The sequence below is a fragment of the Manis javanica genome, chromosome 18, assembly GCF_040802235.1.
Source record: "Manis javanica isolate MJ-LG chromosome 18, MJ_LKY, whole genome shotgun sequence".
NCBI classification, from domain to species: domain Eukaryota; kingdom Metazoa; phylum Chordata; class Mammalia; order Pholidota; family Manidae; genus Manis; species Manis javanica.
Window position 1 is genome coordinate 2203130 of NC_133173.1, and position 24329 is coordinate 2227458.

General features: G+C 48.9%; 1 protein-coding gene across 6 annotated transcripts in view; it reads right to left on the reverse strand.

Moving 5' to 3' along the window:
- The window catches only part of ADAMTSL3 (ADAMTS like 3), a 242883-nt gene that overhangs the window by 26896 nt on the left and 191658 nt on the right, over nt 1–24329 (reverse strand). For all 6 annotated transcript variants that reach the window (XM_073227130.1, XM_073227129.1, XM_073227128.1 and 3 more), the window contains 4 exons: nt 23130–23283; nt 17742–18813; nt 12622–12749; nt 10727–10855 (listed from right to left, as the gene is read on the reverse strand). In XM_073227130.1, the coding sequence (XP_073083231.1) occupies nt 10727–10855; nt 12622–12749; nt 17742–18813; nt 23130–23283 (1483 nt within the window). The remainder of the gene's footprint in view (nt 1–10726; nt 10856–12621; nt 12750–17741; nt 18814–23129; nt 23284–24329) is intronic.

The following is a 24329-nucleotide window of genomic DNA, read 5'->3' on the forward strand; positions in this document are numbered from 1 at the left end:
CATTCAGTTCACCACCGAGTTTTTAAAGCAACCATTTCTGACTTAGAAGTCTCTTGGGCCAGTCGCCTGTACCCGTCTTCACGGTCACAGCTGCAGCTTAGGGCCACATTCTTCCCTTCCTTACAGAAACAGCCTCTTAGCTGGTTTCCCTACTTCCAGGCAATCCTCCAGGAAAAGTCAGAGGGACTGAAGCGCCAGTCCCTCCAGGAGCCCACAGCCCTGGCACTGCCACGTCCGCACCACGCAGCTCCAGCTGCACCCCTACCTCACCTCCGACCCTCCCGCCACAGGCCTCACGCTGCAGTCAGGTCAGCGTCCTCGGACTTTCTGCTCCATCTGGAATGTTCCCACTTCCCATCGGGCCCTGGCGGCACCTCAGGGGATGCCCTCACAGACCCCCCCATTCCCATTGTGCTCCCTTCACACCGACACGCCGCACTTACGACCTTAGGCCAGCTCAGTGTTGTGTCTCTCTGGGAGGTCCTTGTACCAGCTGGGCAGTGAGGGGTTGTTGGATTGAAAATGTTCACGGCTCCTGTCATGGACAGAATGTTCATGTCCTCCCCTCCCCCAAGCCAGTTCATATGTTGAAGCCATACCCCCCAGTGTGATGGCATTTGGAGATGGGGCCTTTGCAAGGTGACTGGGGTTAGAAGAGGTCACGGGGTGGGGCCCACAGGATGGGGTTAGTGTCCTTGCAAGAAGAGGTGGAGACCAGGGCATGCTCTCTCTTCCTCCCGGCCACTGTAAGCCAGGAAGGGGCTCTTACCAGACACCTGGCCTGTCAGCACCTTGACCTTGGGCTTCCCAAGAGGAGTAAATGCCTGTTGTTTAAGTCTCCCAGTCCCAGTGGTACTGGGGGACAACCCAAGCCCCCTAAGACAGCTCTGGGGAGGGTCTGACTTCGTGGGTCTTGCCTGTCATGGTACCTGTCACCTGTGTCAAGGTCTCAGGACATGTATTCTGCTACATTCATGCCCCTGGCTGGCTGAGGTGTGGCAACGCACTGAAGCAAGGCCCTAAAGGGAAGGGTGTCATCTTAGGGCAGTGAGCAGGCCGGTGTCAACTCCTGCATTGCTCTCCCAGAATGGCCTGGTCTGCCGGCTGCCCCGCACCCGTGCCAGTTCTCCAAAGTCCCTCCGCAGCCCAGCCAACCGAAAGTCTAAGCCGCAGGCAATTCCATAAGCAGAGTTGTATCAGGAGCTCCCTGAAGGCACTCCCCACCTCGGCAGCTCCGGAAGGCAGAGCTGGGCTGGTGGAGATGGTGGTGGGCACCGCTCAGGAATCTAGAACTCACTGCTCAGCATAAAGTTCTGCAGAAGGGAGACTCCCCAACGTGATTCGTTGTTGAGCCCACCTGGTCACCAGTTACCCTGTTACTTCCTGGTAACCTCGGGTCCCTCATGCCTTTGCTCAGACCACTTAGCATGGGGATGATGCAGACGCTGCTCAGACCACCCTCCACCAGCCACCTCCGCCTGGAGGTCTTCAGGAGTCAGGCACTCAGTGGCTGGGCCAGCTCTCTCCAGGCGCTGGGACCACAGCCCCCTGGGAATGCGGCTGACCAGTCCCTCCCACCTGCAGCTCTCAGAAGAGTGAGGGAGGGTCAGGCACCTCTCAGGAGCTGGCTTCTTTCTCCAGCCATTGAGTAAGACTCACTCTGAGGGCCTCTGACCAAGCACGAGGCCTCGGGTGCAACTCAGCCGGCGAGTTTCCTCAGGGCCGAGACACGCAGATCTGTCTCAGGAGGCCCAGGGTAATGCCTGCACACAGTGGGCTTGTGGAAGGAGACTGAACGGAACAACATACAGGTCAGAGAAATCACTTTGCTCTGTGTAACTCCAGCCGCCCCTGAAGACGGCGGGTGCTTTCCCATCAGAGCATCTAGAAGTTTGCCAGCATGCATTGCTCCGCAAGAGCTGCTGACAGGGAGAGAAGAAACCGAAGATCCTACTGCAATGCATGGAGGCTGGGAGGAGAGAGGGGGAGAGGAGGCAGAAGAGCGGGGTGATGGGATGCCCCTGCCATGATCCCCAAATCTCTGGCCTTCCTTAAATATTTGCCAGATGCTTGGTACCAATGAATGTCTAGCTACGACTAGGAACCAGTCAAGAAACAGGTTTGTGTCCTGATTGACAGAGGGCAGAAGAGAGACGGTGGCCGGTCAGTGCAAGGAGAAGCCCAGGGCAGAGGCGCCCAGGCCAGTGTCAGCCCCTGGAACGGTCAGAAGTCAGTTCAGAAGGCTCTGGAATTTCCAAGCTCTACAACTGATAGGGGTCCAAGACGATTACACTTACACCTCAACCCAGAACAGCAAAAGGGTGGGACACTTAGTTCACACCGATGGTGAGAGTTAACGTACAGAAGAGCGGGTCAGAAAACAAAACAGAACTGCTGAAGCTTTTCAATCTAAAAGGAGAGGCAGGGGTCTTCAGTGCTGAGGACAGGCGCAGCTCAGCACCCAGAAGCACATGACACGTGTGAGCATTTCCAAAGCGCTGAAGGGGCCGGAGGAATTCCCTGGGGATCCTCATACTGAGGCTTCCCCACGGTCTCTCAAAACCACACGTTTGCTCTGTTGAAACAGCTATAAAATGTCAGAACTAGTTTAAACTTAATATCTAACCTCAAAGACAGGCTATTTCCTCCCAGTCTTACAGTTCTGAAATATTCAACATTCTTTTTCCACAATGCTGAAATTGTTTTTGGAAAGCAAATGTTGTGGAAAATAGTTGAGATCTGGAGGGGCCAGGAAACATGTGTTGCAGGAAGTCTGCCCCTCCAGGGTGTCTTTAAAATAGTCACTGTTTAAAAAATAAATTTTCCTCATCTTTGAAAGGCCTATGGAATATTCCACACTATAAAATCCTTGGCCTGTTCAGATGGCTTGAAGATGCTAGATTTTTATATCAGTGTATCTCATACATTATACCTGTAAGTTTTGTTTTTATTTCCTGCAGCTACTCGACACTCATAGGATACTCAGTATTTTTTCACATGCAACAACTGAAAGTTTATGCTGCTCTTAGTTACCTCCTGTGAATGTGAAGAAATGATGTTGCCAGGTTATAAGAGGCGAACTGTGTGCAGTGTAGGTGAGAACAAAGTCAGTCACTAATGAATGAAGCGGCCACGGGTTCACAGCCCGTGTCAGGGAGATTCCCATGCTCCCCGGCTGCGGTCAGTCCGCAATACGGCCAGTTGGTGAGAAATGCTTCTCTTTCGTCATTTGGGCAAATCCATGATCTATGGATAAAGGAGTTTGGGTAAAGGACTGCCTACCAGTGAGGCCACACCCAGACGTCCCCCACCGTAAAGCTGTGGTTCTCACCACTCATAGAATTCTCTCGAGTACCTGCTGCCATTCTTTCTCTTCTCTAGTAAAATGACGTGAAGTGATTGGCATCATCAGTCCCCAGGCGATTTGATCTGAGGATGTAGAAACAGTGTGGGCCACAGAATCTATGGCCATTTCTGTGACCAATGGTCCTTCCCTGGAGGCTTTTAAAATGCTTCTTCAGACATGAAGAAAAGGGGTTGGCAAGCCGCCTTCCTGGGGCGGTGACCCCGGCCTCTCCGGCACCCTGGGCTCCTGCTCCGCTGGACCGGGCAGTTCCCTTGAACTCCACCAGTCTTATCTCATGAGCACCATAGTTCACGGCTGGATATTGCCCCCCAGGGTCTCGTTTTTAAGCTGGAAAGGGCCCCGGAGAGTCATTCTGCGTATTGACTGCAAACCAAAACCCTCCAGTGGTTCCTTGACGAAGGCAACTCAGAGGCAAAGCCGGTGCCAGCCGAGCACAGGGACACATGCTGGGGCTCCACACACGCGTGAGCCGCGGCCTCCGGCACAGAGAACCCCTGAGCAGCAGCACATGGGGGCGGCCCAGCCGTCCCGGGGCCTCTCCTGACCTACAGATGTGCCGGCGGGTGTGGGTGAACCGACAGCTGTGACACGTCCCTAAAGGCTGCATTAAAAGTATCGCTTATTTGGAAGTCTGCCCATTGCCATCACCATCGGCCCCTGGAGAACCACAGGTCGGCTGTCAGGGGGGCTCCTCGGGTGGCATCTCAGGCTGGCCGACTCCCCGAGACTCCCTTCCGCCTCCCTCAAGGCACTGACTCTTGTTTTTCTGAGCTGTGCTTGATTCCTCTATTAAGGGGTTCCTTTCTCCGTGGGATGGTGGCGAGCGAGGTTCAATTTTCCTAACTCCATAGCTTTTACTCTTCTGGGAGGAGAAAAACACAAAGGCCCTTGCAATGTATGGGGACCACTGCTAACAACCCTCTTCCTCCAGCCCCGGGAAGCCCCGTGCTCCAAACACACCTCGCTGTGTGCAACACTAAGACTTCCTGTGCGCTGTTCCCACCACGGGGACCGTTTATTCTTCTCCTCCACCACTGGGAAGATTTCTACTTATTCAAGATCCAGCTTCAGCCCTGCCTTCCCTGACCCTGCCTGGCTCTGGAGCCGATTCCCCTTTTGTGGCCCTGAGAACACTGGGTATTGGCTCTTGACATGCCTGCTTCCCTCTTCAGGTTGAGCCCGGAGCAGGACCGGGCCCCCCACTCCGTTTGGCTCTGGTTACCACCTGGGTACCCACTGTTTGCCAAGGAAGCCTCTCCTTCTGCGGTAACACTGGGGATGAACCCTAGGAGACTCTTCGGCCCCATCTGCTGGCTGAGCCACGGTTCTTAACCTTGGCTGCACCTGAGAATCATAGTGGGAGCCTTAAAAAACCCTGATTCTCAGGCCATACTGCAGACAGATGAAGCCAGACGCTGCTGGGGCAGGCTGGGGTTGGGCGGGCTGCTGCCCAAGCCTGAACCAGCACCATCCATGGCAGTAAAATGACTTTGTATACTATGCGTGGGTCATGGAGATGAACGCATGGGTTTTAGGTCATCAGATACGTAATGAGGGGGAATAAAGGAATGAAAAGACAAGGAGATACAGAGATGCTGCAATTCTCCTCAGGTCCCAGGGTACTGTCCCCACATGTGCTGCTGTTTGAGGATTGCTCTGTGGTGGAGGCGGTGGTTTACATGCATGTGGAGACTCACGCTTTCTTCAAATGGGAACTGGAGATGGAGAAAAGGTGAGAAGAAAATCATCTCTCAAGAAGCATTCAGAATAGTGCTTCCCAATCATCAAGGAACAGACCATTTTTTACAAAGGAGCCTTTTTAATCCTCTAAGTCAATAGTGCAGCTATGAGTGCAAAGAGGTGAGGGGGTGGGCAGCCACTAGCAGATGGTGCACGAGGGACCAGTTCCTTTCTGACCACTGCAAGTCTCACGTGGGGGCTGGGGGCTGAAAGGGCACACGTGGGGGCACCTTTGGCCCAGCACTGGCTGGCATCCTGCAAGCTGGTGAGAGGCCAGCCTCCCCGGGGCCTCCACCTGGGTCCTGGATCTCTCACCATGGGTGGTTTTGTTATCTGCACCTGAGCCTCTGTCACCTTGTCCCCAGGCCACAGCAGCTCCTCAGTCCTGCCTCCCACCTCTGCTTCGACACTCTCCTCTCTGGCTAGAACTCATGGGTCCCAGGATTCTCCTTCTCCATCCACGTGCTTTGGAGTCACACAGATCTGGGACTAAATCTTAACTCACACACTCATGAGACACACAGGCCCAGCAAGTAACTGCACATATCTGAGCCCACTTGCTCATTATTGAAACAAATATAAATAACATCCGTGTCGCAGGCTGTTCAAACTGACACCTATTAGGTACTCAGGCTATTGTTACTGTTGATGAGGTGTCTGGCTGGCTTTCCAGGACGTTCCTGACCAAGACGCTGCCTGTCAGCATACGCTCCTTAGCTCTTTGCAAGGCGGTGGCTTTCCATGTTTGACTCAGCCACTAAGTGCCAGCACCCAGCCCTAGCCTGGGGACAACTGTGTTCCAGATCCTCAGTTAATGACACATCCATCCCTTGCTCAATGCCAATCAAGCCTCCTCTCCCTTGGAGGGATGGAGGGCATGGAATCTTAATCAGTATCTTGAGTGTCTGGTGCAACAAGCTGATCAATGACCATGGACACAATTTCACCAAGTTCAATTCACGGCTATCTGCAGCTTCTTTGCCCTCTAGCTTTCCATCCAAACTGTAGGCAGAGTGCTCTTTCTAGAACATTAACTGGCTCACAGCATCGCTCTACTTAAAACTTTTCTCGTCTTCCCACTGCCAATAAAGTGAAGTCCTAGGGTGTGAGGATGACATTAAATCGGGTCCCGACCTAGACTTCCAGACCCACCTCTTCCCGCTCTCCCTCCACCCTACTTTAGGTCACACAGATCTGCCCGTGGCTCTGCAAAGAGGCCAGGAGCTCTCAGGCCTCTCTGCTTTTGCATATATGCAGCTTCTTTCGCTGCAGACAGCCTTCCTTCCTGTTCCAAGCGGACTGGCTCTAAGGTCACTTCTTCTGTAAACCTCTCTAATCCTTTAAAAGCATTAACTGCTCCGTCTGTATCTGATGTATGTCATAAACACTCACATATTTGTATTAGTATATCAGAGTTTCCTTGTCTGTATAGCTGCAGAAACCAGATCTTATTCATCTCTGTACACTAAGGACCGAGATCGGGTTTAGTAGATGCTTAGTGACTGCTTGCTGAATGGATGGGAGGAAGGATGGAATTTCCAACCATTCATGATTGATTGATTGGCTGAACACGGGTTTGAGAGGAGGATGGTGGGAAGATTGCTGTGTCATAGGCAGAAGTGGTAAAAACAATGGGGGGAGTAGCCTTTGTTGAGGGGAAGAAGTTTTAAATATACTTTAAACATCATTTGAGATATTTCAAGGATTATATATGGTTTAAAGGGACAAATACAGTACAGAAGAGGGGATACATTTCAACCACCACAGACTGAGGAAAATAAACTAGCTTTAAGTTAGAATATGGTCAAAAGCACCAAAATGTTCAGTTCATAGAACAGTAGTAAGCCGATTATCCTCTGGTTTTCTTTTTAAGTATTTTGAAAATTATATGCAACATCTTGTGGGAAAGTGCATTTTTCTATAGAGCTGGTTCTCTTGGGGGAAAGGACTTTCTCTTAATTATAGGATGAGTTTGTTAAGTTCTAGCAATCCTGTAGGGCTTTTTTTTTTTTAATGGGAATTACACTGAATTTACAGGCCTGGAAAAAACATCTATATATTGGATTTTCAATACAGATAATTAAATTGTATTGTCTGTAAATAAGAACTTACTATATTTCATTTTCCTTTAAAAATAATTGTATCATATTGCATTGGCTGGTGCCTTTAAAACAGGGTTGAACAGATGCAGTGATAAAGGGTACCTTATCTTTTTTTTGGAATTTAATGGGAAGGCTTCAAAGTCTCACCATTAAAGTAGGTGACTGACAGACGCAGGAGTATGAAGGTCTGGACACTGTGGGTCACAGCTGGGCAACCCTGAGGAGCCACATACGCTTCAAAGCCCCCCTGGGCCAGGCAAGGCTCCGGGCACTTCAACACCACTCTCTCCGGCCCTCTGCCCAATCCTGCTTTGCTTTCTCCCTTCTGTAGGACTAACAACTAATACGTACCCTGCATGCCCGGCTCATCTCAGCGTTGGCTTTCAGGGGACTCAACCTGCGAGAATGTATTTAAAGCAGATGTTTTTAAAGCAGATGTTTCCCAAATGTCTTGGGAAAAACCCTCCTTAGTCTTATACATTCGGGATTCAGTGTGCGAGCATCTTAACATTTTATGTGTTTATTTGCGTCTCTGCTCACCGCTTGTCTGTATATCCCTGTGCGCCAGCCGCCTGGTGGAAAGTCAGATGCAGTTGGCACCACAGAGCTTCTCCTCTCAGGCAGGCACACACCTGTGTCCTATAACTGGCACCGCAACGTTTGCTCCGAGCTTAGTTTCAATTTTCCAGCAGCCCAGCCCCTCCAGGCAGTTTCACTGCTCTCAGGAGCAGCTGCTCAGCTCATTTTGTGCTTAAGAGATTTTCCACTCCTGGGACTGGGGCACTGGGGGTGTTGCCAGCATCATCCATTTGGGAATCACCATCTTCCTGGCTCAACCCCATCCCCGTCTGTGGGCCGAGAGAGCTTCTCAGAGACCAAGAGGAGCTCAGCGCCCACCCAGAACACTTCAGAGAAGACACTCAGATCGGCTGCCCTCCTTATGAGCTTAAGGAATAAGAAAACAAGGAACACAGAATACACATGTAACAGAAAATCATAGATAAATGATTTTATCTAACTAAGCATTAACAGGAGAAAAAATTAAATATGCAGTTATTGGTATTTATGGGTCATTTTCCTCTGGTGAGCTTTCCTTTCTTACCAGAAGGTGGCAGAGAGGTACAGTTTAAACCTCTTCCCATTTTTGGAAGAAACTTTGTTTTTAAAAAAGAGCAAGACAAATAACTCTTGCAACTTAGAACTTTTAACCTCTAGAAATACAGATTTGATACGGTTATTAGAAATATCATTGAACAGTGACTAGAATCAATCATTATCAATAACTGAATTAAAGAACACATATTTGGCTATGACAAAAACTGAATTGGTCTAAAAGGTATGGCTAGATGAGCTCTGGATAATTAGTGGAAAGCATTTTTACGGGCAACTGAAAAATAAAAGAAAAATGTATACATGCCACCCATTTACAGACATAATAGCGATTTGCAATATGCAAATGTGATTTTGTACAGCAGCATTCAAGTAAATATTATTATGCCCTCGTCTGTAACATAAGGAGTTGGATTCAATCGTAACCAAAGTCCCTTCTTCCATGAATAGGGAATATTTCCTATTTCAGAGAAGAGGGTCGGAAGACGCATGTCTCACCTGTGGTCATATATGAGCTAGTGACCGAACTGTCTGTAAAACCCTCTATCTTCTTCCCCAGTTCTCTTTAAAAAGATGGCTTTCCATAATAGGCTAAGTTAGCTATGGCTTCTGCCCATAAGAAAACAGTAAGTTCACTACAGGTTTATTTAAAATGGCACAGAACTCAAAATGAGACAGGTTTATTTTGAAGAGGACTCCTGGTTAGTTCCTGGGGTCTAGTACCCCAGGGATGACTGCCAGGTAAAGAAAGACCAAGGGGACAATCCCAATAAGAGCTGGAAGCAGAGGGAGGGAGGAGGGAGAGGAGCCCGTCCAGCCCTGAGCTTCGCCCAGGCCCCAGGGCTGCAATGGCGAGGCCAGCAGGGGCTGCTAGAACCCGGGGCGGCCGCGGGAATAAAACTGAGATGAGCTTAATGGTCTTTGCTAGATGCTTCACTCGAGAAGAGTTTCCAGTGAATCCAGCCCCTGTTAGGACAGCGAATTACACACTGCAATCCTCTCAAGAGTTCATCTCCCTGAAAGCCTGATATTAAACGAGTGTGGAAGTAAGAAATTTAGAAATAATGTTAAAAGTTGAGGTTTCTCTTAATAGAAGTCAGATCTATTTTGCAGAATCTTCTGCAGGTGAGGCTGTAGAAACTCTAGACATTTCTGGCTTGGCAACTGCCAAGTTCCGCTCTGCTCTCCTCCTTGCCGTGGCCAGACAATGCTGACCTGATCCGTAACGGTCCACGCATTTGCCAGAAAACTCACATACTTGTGGGTGGAGTCAGTTGGGAAGCTGGAGGGATTTTTCAAGCCTGTGTAGGCCAAACACTGCAGGGACTTCCAAGGGGTGAAAAATAATACCTTGGGGGTTAGCAGATTTCCAGTTTGTGGAGGCAAAGGTGCAGCCCTGGAAACATGGCAGGGGACCAGCCATTGCAGGGGCCAGGGAGCCGGGGCCCGGGTGGGGTGTCCTAGGGCCCCTTCCTTCCATGCACCCTCACGGTGTCACCGAGATCTGCATCCAGGCCTCCCCCAGTCACCCTGGGCTATTTGGCTCACAGCCGTAGCTGGATTCATCGTAAGTGGCTGCAACTACGGGCACCTCGTTAGAACCTGCAAACCGGGAAGACACAGCTGGCCCGAGAGTTAAATCAATGCACGTAAGTCACAGGCCCATGCACAGTCACCTTAAAGCAGGAGACCTTAGTTCTGAGGAGCCCACCATCTCTTCGAGAAACTGACCAAGCCATTCACACAGCCTCCTGGCTGGAAAATGGACATGTGTGAAGCATGTTGTATGGGTTTGGGGATGCACATGGCCGCGGTAAGATAAAGAATCTGTGGTTTACAGAGGAAAAATGGCTGTGGGGTTAGGGCAAAGTCAGACTGAAAGTATTATTTCTCCTAAGACAGAATGAATTGCTTAGAACAGAGATTTATCTGCCCTTATAAACAAGCAGAAAAAGCCACTGGGCACAGACGTGCTGCCCACCCAGCCATGGCATGGAGGGGGTGCGCGCCAGCCCCTGCCCACCCTGGCTGGGCCCAGCACAGACCCCTTCTCGCTGGAGATCCTCTAACAGCTTCCTACAAATGCCCTCACTCGGACTCCGTGTTCTAGGCTGGAAGTTGGCCTCATGGACAGACCTGCCACAGGGACCCTCGTCCTGGTCCTGCCAGTGCCAGCGTGCAAAGCAGTCCCAGCCCTCAGGGGCCTTGAGCAAAGCGGCACTCTGCTTCCACACTGGTCTCTGAGCTCCCTGGTGAGGACTCAGCCTTGAGAGATGGCTTCCCTGCCACTGTGCTGGAGAACAAGAGCTTGGAGCCTCCCAGGCTGATGCTTAGAGGTGTGGATGCCAAAATGCCAGCGGGTGTCCCCCTGGCAACAGTGGGCCAGCCGGGAGACGTGCACACTCACCTCTCACAGGACACCGGATCACCACAGTTACCCCCAGAGCTGCCTCCACAAGGCCTCCGACCACAACGGACAGATGGCCGGGCTCCAGTCTGGTGATATTTCTTTCAACAGACAAGATGACAGGCGCCTCTTAAGTCAAAGGGAGAGGGAAACGAGGTTAGGCTCAGGTTTTGCTCTTTGGTGAACCGTGCTGCCTCTGGGGGGCTTTGGGGACAGAGGCAGAGTACTGGCTCCTTGGGCACCTGCACATACACAGCCTCGGGGTGCTCAGGGGACAGACGGACAGACAGGCAATGGGTGGGTGCAAAGAAATGGCTACAATGGTGCATTGCAACGACCATATACAGACCAGGAGGATATTTCGGAAATGCACTCTGTGCCTGAGCTGAACACTAGGAATTAATAGTCAGAAAACAGCTCTTCTTGCCGGCAAGCAGCTCGCAGGCTGGCGGCAGACACCTGCAGCATTCAGGTGGCCAGCTCAGAGAGGGGGAGAGGTGCTGGCTGCCCAGGGTTCTCTCTGTAGCATGTGGGGCCGGCGAGGCAGCATCCCAGAGAGGGTGTTGCCAGAGCTTCCCTGGAGTGGACCTATCGCCGCAGCTGAACCCCGTACTCCACTGTAGGCGCCGGAGCTCCTGGAGTGGGGGGGCCGCATTTGCTGAATGTGTTTCATCGCCCATGTGTAGCGCATGAAAGAATAGCATCTTAGCCAGCTGTTTGGAAACCACAGATTCTGGGGAAGAGAACTTAGGAACGATCCTGCTTGGGCAACCAAATGTCCCATCCTCTCCTGGAGGTCTGGGGACAGTGGACAGCTATCCTGAGAGCTGAAAAGATAGGAGACCTTGGGCGGGACGAGGGCTGTGCCTGTCTCAGCGTGTCCCCTGGGCCCCGAGGACGTTGCACCAGCTCGCTTAGGAAGCTGGATCATTCTGGGATGGACTGGAGGGGAGCCTCGGAGCTGCGAGGGGGATGGCCATTACTTCCACCATTCCAGAATCTTGGAACAGATGTTTTCTGGAAAGGGGCTGATATGCACAGGAAAGAACAACCCAGGAGGATTAAGGCCCAGGAAATCAAGGCCCTTCGTCGGGAATGCAGTCCGGGGAGGGGCTTAGACCGCAGCCAACAGACTCAGGGAACTTTTAAAACCAACGGGTCCACCTCCTCAGTTTCTGGACAAGAGTACTTGCTACAAAGCTCAATGCTTAGTTGTCTGGATCCCGGAATCTAACCTCTGATATTGTCCCACTCCTCATTTAGTCCATTTGAACCTCAGACCCCAGAAACCACAGAGATTTGGAGGTACACTCTCTTGTTTTATTTTTAATCCCAGAACATGAGTTTGCCACAGGGAGCCACTGCTTACAACCTTATCACCTAAAATGTTCCTTCGTAATTAAAGCACATTTTAATATTGAAAGGACATTGCCTGCCTCCTGGGAAGATTACTCTGACAGTTCTGACCTCCTCAAAGTGTTTCTAAGGAGTGGTGGGCATGCCTAGGGGCGGATATAGCGACCTCGCAAGAGTAATTATTCTCTCAGTGGCTCATGGCACTTAAAGGGGCAAAGCCACGTGATCAGTGCTGCTGATTCCACATTAATGCCCAGTTCTCAGAAAGCGAGCTCCTGAGCAGTCGTTTCCAAAGTGTGGCCCTCAGGCCGGCAGTGTCCACATGACCTGAGACTGTGTTAAAAAATGCAAATTCTCAGACTGCATCCCAAACCTACTGGGTCCAAATCTCCAGGAATGGGGTTAAGAGATCTGTCTTAACAACCCCCCAGGTAGTTCTGGTGCACGCTGAAGTTTGAGAACCGCTGTTCTAGAGTTTAATATTAAAAACAACGCCTCCCCCCCCCCCAAACAATGGGCGTTTCAACAATGGGCGTTACCTGCATACAGCACGGAAGAACTTCCTGCGTCTGATCCGAGATGATTAACTGCAGAGCACCCGTATCTTCCTTGCTCTTTCCTCGTAGGGCTCCGTATCTGTAAGTTTCCGGTTCCATCCAAAACCACTCTGCAGGACAGTTAGAAAGAGGATGCATTCGTGGAGCACGTTTAACTGCCCGAGGATGACACCAGGTCACAAGAAAGAAGACTGCCAGGTTACAGACTTCGGGCTGGTAAGGACCCCAGAGGCCCATCCCGTCGGGTCTCCTGCCTTCCGGCAGGAAACTACACCAGCTACAAAGTGGGAAGGTCTTTTTCCTTGTCTTAAACTCACGGAGGTGGCGGGGCTGGACGGTGCTTGGAGACCCAGTCTTCCTATCTCACTTGGCATAAGAACAGATTTCTGGACGGACTCAGTGCCCCACACACCATGTTTTAAAAGAGATAAACTAGCAAACCTTAGTTTGCTGAATGTTAAACCCTCATTTTCTGCCCAAATCCTTCCTAACAAGGTGTGGATTTTTAATTCAGATTTTCACACTGGGAGTGGGTCTTGAGTTAATGCTGCCCAGTGACAATTACACTCTCACTGTCACACTGTCACTGTAGGAAGATGTCAGCGGAGGTAAGAACACTACAGCGGCATCGCACTGGATGGGACCACGCGGCCGACAGGCGGGGTCGACCGGCGGGGCCGACCTCCGCAGGCTCCTGTTTCCCAGTTGCTCAGGCTCATAAGCACCTGCGTGCAGACGCCACCTGAGACTCAAGAGTTAGGTGAATCCTGACGGGGGAGTGATTATTCAGGGATGGAAAGGAGGGCACAGTCTGCTTTTGTTTCAGTTTAAATGTTTTTTTTTTTTAATGATTTGAAATTGCTTCTTAATGGTCTGAATCAATGATCCATGTAGTATTTTTCCCCCGCCCCCTCCCACTTCACTGATCTTAGCAACACAGACTGTTCTGACCACTAAATACTATGTTTCTTCACAGACAACATGAGCCCATTGAGCTGGGCCACCTCTCCGTTTCTTGTCACTGCATGTTGCTCATCCTAGGGTCCAGCCATAATGGACCTCTCACGGGTTCCAGCACGTTCCACGATCGATCATCACCCTGAGCTTTTGCATATGTTGCCCCTTGGGCAAACTCCAACGGACTCCCTGACTCCTGGACCAAACGTACTTTCCCCTGTAAACCTTTCCCCAACACCCCGAGTTATCTTCTGCCCTCTGGGCTCCTGCTCCTCCGTTCATGTACTTATTTGGTGAAATCTCTGTATCTTCCCACTAGATTGTGATCGTTTCAAGGGCAGGGACCAAATTTTACAGCTGTGCATTTTCTGGGCTTATTTAGCACAGTGACTTTTATACAGCAAATTCTCAAAAACCTTTGATGAGACTATATGTATGCTCAGAATGGCACAGAATAAGGGCATAGAGGGAATGTACTAGAAGGATGCGAGCCCCCCTGCCACTCACACATGGAATCTACAGAAGGGGGCAGAAATCCTAACAGCTGAATTGCCCAGCACAAAACCAGGAGTATGGCAGAGGAGCTGCCGGTAGGGCTGGACTTTCACTGTCAAATCCCTAAAGGGAATAGCTGATTAAGAACAAAAGTGTAGCTACTAAGTAGAAAAAACAATACACTAAAATGTTTTCTCAAATCATTTCATATATATGTTGTATCATTTGGCAATTCTCAGAAAATGCTTTTATTTTGTAGGCTTCAATTTTACATGCAGTGAGAAATTACTGAGGTTAGGAATAGTTGAGCACCGTGACCCTCGTTGCCAGGGGGAGCCACGCAGGTATGCAGCCTGGATGGGTCCCTGGGCTGGAGAACCCGTGTGGGGAGTTTTCACAGGGATCTGACCTTGGCCTCTGCTGCACAACCTTAATCTTGAAGTAACAACAGAGCTCATCATTCCATGGCACCAGCCCCCGGGCCCCACCCACCTTCCCTTCCTGAGATTTCTTACTCAGCTGGTATCAAAACATGCTTGTCTATACGGTTTCCTCTTATTGGATACAGGCTCTCAGAAACATAAGTCCGTTTCTGAACTGCTTCAGTTGGAAAGCTTTGTGAGATTTAGAAAAATAAATACACTTACTTATTTTAGAAAAATATATCTAGAAGTGAGGACCTTTGTTACATAAAAGATATTAAGCATAAGTTGGACAATTCAGGTAAGCTTGAAAAAAAATGGAAATGAAAATGGATCTTTTTTTTTTTCTGCTTAAAAATTAAGACAAAAACTTTTAAGGGCCCATGGAATTGCTTCAGATATCAAGTGGTTGATCCTTAAAGTATGGCAGAAACACATCTGAGTAGGCGGTACCATGTCAAAACTTCTTTATATAACCTCCAGGAGTCTCAGCCTCGGACACTGGTGTCAATTCCATTTGATCAAGTCAAACTTTTTAAAATCCACTGACCTCAACAAACATTGACCTAAAGTGGCCGTGCCCTAGCGCATCCCTCCTCTACTACTACGGCCATAGGTCAGCTGATCACTTACCTTTCTCAGCCTCTGTTTCCTCACCATTTATAAAATGAAATTGTTGAGGGTAGGGCATGGGCCACGGGGGGCCATGAGGCCAAGGCGATTTTCCTAACAATACTAAGGCATCATTTGCCATTTTCGTGGTGCTGACATTTGCACCGATAGTAAGAGTAGCGGAGGTAGAAACTGCTGGCATGACAGCAGGAACTGAAGCAGTGGGCCCTCGGGGCCCCAGAAGTCCCTGCATTCCTGACCACCACACGCTCACAGTAAAAACAAGCCCGCTAGTTTCCCCTAAGGATGTCCTTAATGAGGCAGTAAATCTCATTAATTTTACTAAATCTCAGCCCTCGAGTGCAGATGTTTCTAAGATTCTGTGTGTACACACACGGCCCTTCTGCAAGCCTGAGTATGTCGGTGTGACAGTGTGAACGGGTACCTGAACTAGTTGCTTTTTTTCAACTTGAAAGAATGACAGATAAACTATGATTACTAGGACTTGGGTATATAGGCCAGATGTTTTTTTTTAGATGAATGAAAATGAGCTGGACAATTCAAGGAAAACATCTGACAGTATTTGTTGACTGTGATAAAATTCAAGCTTTCAAGTAAAAATCAAATTTTGGGAAATTTGTGTCCTCCAATGTGAGTCTGGTAACTTTCCAAAACTCAGAGGCTTCTCTGATGAGATGAGACAGGTAGATGTTAAAGAATATGTGTAATTTTTACATTGAATAATTACATGTGTCAACATTTCAAAGATGTATATAACTCAGCCAATATTTTCCAAATGCACAATGCAAAATGTCATAAAATTTGAATAGGTAAAAGATCCATTGAAAGTTCAAGATAAACCAATAGATTTCATTGTAACAGAGTATCAAAATTATATGGTTTCAGATTGCACGTTCCAATAAACCTATAAGATACTACCATTTGTCCAGTTTTAGTGTAGTAATAAAGAATAGTCAGTTATCTGAAGAGGCTATTAAAATATTCCTTCTTTTTCCAACTAACCTATCTGTATGAAGCCAAATTTTCTCTAGAATCTCAACTGAAACAACATACATGAGAGATGAGTGTAGAAGCATTTATGGGGACCCAGCTGTATTTTATTAAGTCAGGCATTAAAGAGATTTACAAAGATGTAAAACAATGCCATTGTTATCAGTAAATCTTTAAAAATATCACTTTTCAGAAACTGTGTAATTTATGTAAACATGTAATGGGCTACTTATTGTTATTTCTAGATAGTTTAATAAACAGATATTTTAAATGTTTCTTGGTTTTAATTTCCAGTGTGATAAGCATCAATAGATGTAACGCACATTAACAAAAGCTCTTTGGGTTTCTCAATCCCTTTTTGACTTTAAACAGGTCCTAAGATCCAAAGATTTGAGAATTGCTAAGCTAGTTGATCTGGACGGTTTATTCCACTTCTAAAACTTCATTACATATTGTGTTCAAAGTTCCAGGGCAAAAAATTTAAAAATGAGATTTGTCTTACATTTTCATTCTAAGGCATAGCCTAATAATTTACTATAAAAAATTGAATTTTACCTAGATTTCTTTTACCTACATTTCTTCTGATGTTTCACATGTTGGGCTCAATGTACAAAAGGCGTAACAAAAATAAAACTTGCATTTCTAAAGTACCTGATGGTCTATAAACAATTTCACATCTGTGGTTCTGTTTGTGTCTCTTAACAGTCCCTAGAGGCAGAGAAGGTACAGCTTCTGCTTAAATGCAATTAAAAGAAAGCAAAGCATCTCCAGTCCTATGTGCACAACAGCAAGATTTAAAGGCAATAGAGAATGCAAACGTGAATTCGTATTTCTGTTATCCTCCGTTATTTTATGTAAAATGGATGATACGTAATATTCTTGCACTGATAGAGAACACAATAAAATAAATGACTTAATACTGTGTTCCGAACATCTCAAAAACCTTACAGCCTTATCATCTTATTTTTGGATTTTATGAAAAAAAATTGCGCAATATAGAAAATTCCTTCAGATGCCAGATCTTTCTACTCAGGCCTTGTGTGATATTCAAACATTGCTGGGGGTGTTCAGGAGATACAGTGCCTGGGTCTGACTGGCCATGAATTAGTCATGTGATTCAGTTTCTCAATGACCTCATCAGAAAACAATTAACCCTTGCCCTGCCCACCTCATGGAGCTGATGGGAGCTCAAATGAGGGGCCTTGTGTCCCAGACCTGGAAGGGCTGTGAATTCCAATGTGCAGTTCCTACCTGATACAGGATCACTGCAGGTGTGTTACCTTCTGATGGCCTTGTACTGATTTTGTCTGAAAGCTCTGCGGGGTGTCTACACATGCTTAAACTCAGGCTTCCCATACCCAGTCTTGTGTCACACCTACAGGAGAGTGACTGGGACAGTGTGGTTTAACTTCACAAACAAAATAAGTGCATATATAATAAGCACATCCTAACATTTTAGAGTTTCTTTCCCAAAGAATCCTGTTGGAAACACGTTCTTAGAAGAAGGAATTTGAAAATATGTTCAAGGAAGCTGCAAACATCATTAAGAAAGTATCACAAAGTGAACCATCTAGAAGGTATCCCAAAAATTCTTACTTCACTCACTTTTCTGAGGGTTGTATGGGTTCTCCGTCCTTGGTCCATGTATACGTGGCCCGCCCGGGGGTAACAAGCTCACACAGTATATTGACGACCTCCGTGCTTTCTGTAATGTAAACCGTCCCGCCAATCCTTGAAGTCACCGTTCTATTAAATGAGACCGAGGAGGGCTGACTTGGCCGCACGAGAGCCGGCCCCTGTGGCTCGAAGGTCAGCTTGCTGGAGTGCCTCCCACTGGAGCTCTGGGGCACACTTCCTGTCTCCCCCCTCAGCTGGGCTGCGGGGGGGACCTCCCCGTGGGTGCCCCTCCACCGCGAGGGGTCTGGCTGCGCCCTCGCTAAGTCGGCCACCAGCTGGTAGATCAGCCGCGAGGCCAGGTCGTCACTGACCTCTCCAGCGTCCAGGAGCTGGCTCATGTTTCTTATCAGCTCGTCAAACTGGGCAGCGTCCATGCTGTATGCTCCCTGCTTAACGGCTGCTCCAAACTGCTTATTCCCAGACCCCCAGGAGTCGGTGTTCCCTGCAGAATCGCTGCAGCGGCCCAACAGAGCGCTCAAGAGAGGCTGCTTGTCGATCTGGCTGTGGCCCGGGTGAAGCTCGTTTCTGTTACTCCACATCTGCCTCATCTTATGCCACGTGGCCTCCAAATCATTGGCTTCTTCGTGGCCCAGTCCGGGATACTCCCTCCCGAGCTCCCTGAGGGCTGGGGGTGCAATGAGCCGGTTGTCGGTGCCAATGAGCTTGAGAACCACCGTATCTCGTGCAGAACCCGCGATGCACCGGTACACTCCGATGTCGGGGGCGGCAAGGCTGTGGATCCTCAGCGAGCGTGACTCGGTGATGCCGAGTCGTCTGGAGTTCCGCAGGCAGCGGCCGTCCTTCTCCCACTGGATCAGAGATTTCTGGAATCGTCGCACTGGGCATTTGATAATCACAGATGTGTTGGGCAGCAAATACGCCCTGCCTCCAATAGTCAGGTTGATGCGTTTCTCTTCCCTCGTCTGAATATAGACTCTCTGGACACCCAGGATCTGAGGGCCCTGCTCACCAAGTTTGACCTTGACCTCTGGTTTCATTTCTACAGGAAAAACAGGAGAGAAAAGAAAACACAGGCAAACATATCAATAATGAAAACTTCTTGACAACAATCTGCCAGGGCTGATCTATGTCAACAAATGCATCTTTTTTTCCTCTTTTAAAACATTTGAGTACTAAAACATGAATAACGGTTTACATCCTTGGATGGGTAAATTCCTCAACTACCTAGTCTTTAGCAGCAAAGAATGCACGTTTGACTGAAGTGCATGAAAACATGTGCAATGCCGTACAAAGCCTGGAGGCCTGAGGTTAAGGGTTAAGCGCTTCCATCAGCGGGGGCTGCCTGGCATGGGCGTCTCCACCGTCCAGCAGGGAGGACCGAGCTGGCATGGCCCGGCCACAGACACCAGGTCAGAGGGGGCAGCGAGCGTAGGGAAGGGGCGAATGCATTCGGAGTTCGTGAAGAGGAGGACGAGGCTCACCGGCGGGTAAGGGGCCGCAGAAGAGGCAGCAGAGGCCACAGGCCCTCCGAAGCCAGACATCTGTGTGTGCGTCAGCCCTGCTGCTTGGACCAGTCATTCCACCTCTCTGAGGGGCCACCTGGCTGGGGCGATGCACCCCTCCCACTGGCACCGATGGTCTGACAGGCTCACGGGGGTCCCTCACGACAACCTTCAGGCTCGTCTGGGGCCAGAGGCAGAGGAAGTGGGGCGGCAGCCACAGGGGAGGCTGTGGGGACCCGCAGAAGGGGTGCCGAGGCCAAGCCACCTGGGAGAGGCTGGAGTGAACACCGCCCTGGGCCCGAAAGGGGCGTCTGCCTGCTTCGCTGCCAAGGGCAGCCGGCCTCTGCCCACAGTGCCCCGCGGAGGGCTCTGGGAAAGGCCGCCCAGGGCCCCTGGTGACAACTGCATGCCTCCCTCCAGGGCCCTCATCACCCGCTTCAAAGAAGCCCCCTCCCCGCTTGCCTCTGGCCCTCAGTGGGTGACGGCTACCCCTGTCCAGGCTGCCCCGGGCCGCTGCCGGCCCTCCGCTGTCAGTGCTGGCCACCTCGTCTCTCTCTCCCTGCACTGAACCTCTCCCTGACGATCTTGTGGTTGTAACTCATCTCCAGGCTGATGCCTCCCAAGTTTATCTGCGCAGCCCAGGCCTCCCTCTGGGGCTCCAGACCTGATCGCCCACCGCTTACTAGAAACCTTCTCCCGCAACCTCAAGCTTAGAATATTGTAATCTAGACACATTATCTCTGTCTCCCCATCCCTTCCCGATTATCCTCCTCTCCCTGGAGTTCATGGCATCACTTTCCACCAGCTTCCTCAAGCAGAGCCCAGAAGGCACCCGGACCCCGCCCTGCCCCGTGGGGTGTGGCCCTGTGCTGCGGCTGGCGGGCGTGAGACTGTCAGTGTCTATTCCAGCCTTCAGTGCTGTCCCACTGGTAGCCCCAAATCAGCCCTGATGGGAGAACTCGCACCACAGAAATCAGCAGAGACAGCAAATGATGGCTTCCTCTCCCCCTTCCCGCCTGCCCTACCGCTGGCCGCTAAACATTTCCAAGCACACCACGGTCCCCGTCTTCAGCTCCCAGCTCCAGTCAGGCATCGTGTGCTCAGATTAGACCCTGGGAACACGGTTAGAATTCATCCCCACTGCTCCTCCCCTCACGCTCTTCCCCGGGACCCGGCCGGATTCCCTCAGCCAGGCTCGCTGCCTACACCCCCATATTTATCCAGTACATCTGTACAGCATGTATCTGTACAGAGCAAATAAACCAAAATAAAAGCAGACCATATCATTTTCTTCTTGTATAAAGTCTAAACTCCTTAGCATGGGCTTCTACATCTTCCACCGCTGACTTCTCAAGCCTTCTCCTGTCATAACCCATCCTGAACCTGTGTTCTGGCCCTACAGAATTCCTTGCAATTTCCCCAAACATACGACTCATTTGTTGCCCCCTGCGTCTGTCCCTGCTCTCTTCTCCCACGTTCTCCTGAACCCTCCCTCCCAAGGGCCTGATGAACGGACTCTTTATCTTTCAGAAAGCTGTTCAAGGGTCCTCCTTCATGAAGCTTTTTCCGGCCCCCCCACCCCCAGGGGCGCTGACCGCCACCCTCTCATCCAGTAACGGCACCGATGGCACTTCACCCTTCCTGGTTATCATATTTATCTCCCACTTAACTAGGAGCTCTTAGAGACAAGAGAATGTGTCTTTTAATTTTGTATCATAACATCTAAAACACAGTGGCCCCTGAGGAATACTTGCTGAATGAATTAACAAAGAAATGCTATCGTGTGACACTGAGGCGGCTATACCCCCAGGCAGGAGAGACATGCCTCTAGCCTTAGGTGGGCCGAGGAAGGTGATAAAGCATCTGCCTACTGAACTGGGTACATGAGTGACCAGAGAATGCCAGTTAAGAGGAGTGGCATCTAGTGTAAGAACAGAGAGCTCAGGGACCACAGGGACGGAAAACCAGAGGTCACAGACAGGCATTAAAGACATAGGCAGGCTTGCAGTGGGGGAAGGTGAAGAGCAGGGCGCTATTTCTGAGTGCCGAGCAGTGGGGAATTCTAAGGGGTCACTGTGCCACGGTGATGGGGGTCCGTGAATTGACGATGTTGGGCAAAGGTCCTCAGGGTGTTAGAAAGGTCGTCATCATGAATGCTGACTGGCTAGGGAATGGGGTGGGGGGGGGTGAAGAATAAATACTACTGCCTTTTTCCTTCTTTTTATTTTTTTTCTCCCTAAAACTTGCAATTTTATTCTGGCTCTCCACTGCATGCCATAATAATTTATAATTTCATCTTGTACCACACTGCATGCCCAAATAACCACGATGTATTCCCACATGTTATTCTGTGATTATTTTAGAGGAAGCTTCAATCTTACTTCTAAGTAATTACTTCTCCTCTAAGGCAGTTTATGGTCTAGTTCCCCTGCTAGGCAAATGTCCACAATTAATAAAATTCAGACAGAGAGGCAGCTCACACAGCATCATGCCGTGCCATACGCCACAAATATTCTTGAGTTCCAGAACATCATAAAACGTGGAATCTCCAATTTGGGGGATCTCAAGATTTTTAAAATCTGTCCTCAAAGAATTCCCAGAGAAAAAAGTGAACATCGTCCATGAGTCAGCAGAGAGGCGGGGAGGAACCCGGGCTCAGGAATGAGACAGACCTGCGGTCAGACAGGCCACGGGATCCAACTGGCAGCTACAGACCTTGGGTGAGGTCTCAGGCCTTGTCTAAGCCGTGATCCCTCCTCTCGAAATGGGGATCATGTCTGTCTTGCTGTGGGTTAAGTGGGTTACACACATGCAAGGAACTCCACACAGGAAGCACACAATAAATACTAGCAATTTTTTTTTAAGCTATTGTTGTTTTTTTTTACTTTGGGTTGTGAGATTTTCCAGGAAAGTTGTTGGCAAACTTAGATTTTATATGTGTATATAATATGTATATGTGTATTCTTTTCCTAAGCAACTTTAAAATAATTGTCAATTTCTGATTTTTTTTCTTATCATAAAATCAGGAGGGGACCTGAAGGAATTAATGTTTATTTTTTTACTGATATAAAGACAGTGAAAAACAAAGCAGGAAAACAGACCTAGACCCTGGGTGTGCTCCTCGTGTGACTGTCCCCACCTCTCTGCCACACCTCCTGCCACCACCCTGCTGCTTTATTTTCAGTGGCTGTAGGGCCCTCAGCTCACCTGTCAGCTTCCTACCTGAAACATACATATGCACCTGTAATACATATTGTCATGTGTATTGAAAATACAGTCGAATGCTACATGCATAGTAGGTTTTGGATATAATGAAGCCCTAATTTTGATTATTTATACTAAGCTTATTATTTAAAATTAGTTGAGGAAGGGTCTAAATTATTTTTAAAACCAAAATTATTTCATATTTGCATCCTTGCTGGTTTCAGACTATACATAAGAAAAGTACTTAAGTACTTAAACATCCTTAACTCTTCTATTTTTAATAGAATGAATCCAAATATATCATTAGCAAAGCAAACCAGAAGGTATATTGGCTTCACTCCTACAAGGAACGCTCATGAATTCCAAAAAAAAGAAATGATGGTAAAGTCAAGGATATGAGGAAGTATGAATCCGGGCGAGGAAACCTAGAAGATGCATCTCTTAAGCGAGTGAACGTCCCTTAGAACTGCGTCTTCAGAGAACCACACCTTGGTCTTCAATGTTGTGCTGTTGGCCACTTAAAACAATTCTGAGCTCTGTCTGATTTGCTTTACCCACAGATTAGACGTGCTGCTGTGGAAAACAAAGCCACTGCCGCAAGATGGACACAGTCCGTGCATCCGGTGAAGCAGGAACTTCACATACTTACTCCTGCACGCAGGCATCTGGCAAGACCTTACAAGGGGGGCCGCGGGCAGGTCCCTGCACGCCCTCTCGCTCAGGGGAACACGCCGGCCTTTGGCTGTCAGCTTCTGACACACCTGCTCTCTTCTCTGGGTTCCGACACCACAGCTCACAGAACACTGCAAGGAGAATTGTGCAACAGTTAGATGGAGCGTGAGCCACGTGCCCGGCCAGCGACAGCCAAGTCTCAGATGGTGAAACGCGGGGGAGTTTTATACAGGGGGTGCCAATAAGCAAGCTGCTTCCCAGGCTCGAGGGTCCCTCAGGACCCAGGGGGCCTTCCTCTCCTCTCCCCTGCCCTCCCTTCCCCCTTTCCTTCCTTCCTTCCTTCCACCTTGTCTTTAATTAGTTTCCAGGACTTTCCTGCCATGGCTCACTTTGGGCCCTGTTACTTTTGATATCGAATTTATTTATATTGCAAAATGACTTTGCTTTTGAATAAAAACAAAACATACCCATGACCAACAATTCAAAAAATAAAAAAGTATAACATTTTTTTAAAAAATCACCCAAACTGCCACTCATAACATTAATGTTTGATAACCAGTGTGTGCATAGCAATAGATATTTGATGATCATTTCATGTATGTGCAATTTTAATTAACAATTTTAATGCAATTTTATTAGGCGTATTAGATAAAAAGAAATTAAATTAAGATTTTAAAGGTTGTGGAACATCTTTTCTTTTTTTCCCCCCAAGTGAATAATTCTCCAAAGAGCCCTCTTAAGTTAAGAGAGAAGATAAAAGAAACCAAACAGAGATTTAGGTAGTTGTTTTTAATGACGTGTCTTGACTTAGCAAAGTGTAGACTTGCTGCCGGGAAGGATGAGGAAACAAGCACGTTTGCATTTCCTCCCAACAGCGCCCAACCTCCAGCTGGTTTCCATCCACTTCTTTAGATAATGCAAGGCTTCTGATATTTACACTGCTCTGAAATGCAACCCCTGACGGACGGTCTTAATTCTGTCCTGCACCGACCTCAGCGCTCAGCTCCCATCGTTCTCGCCAGCGCCTGTAGTGCCTGGATACCCTCCTTCTCCTTCAGTCTCTTGGCCCTGCGGGGGGCAAAGAAGGGCCTCGGCTTTCCGGAGGGGCTCCTGGGAATGCGTTCTCCGACCGCCTCTCTGTTGCCTTTCGACATGAAGAGCAGCCCAGATGAAGACA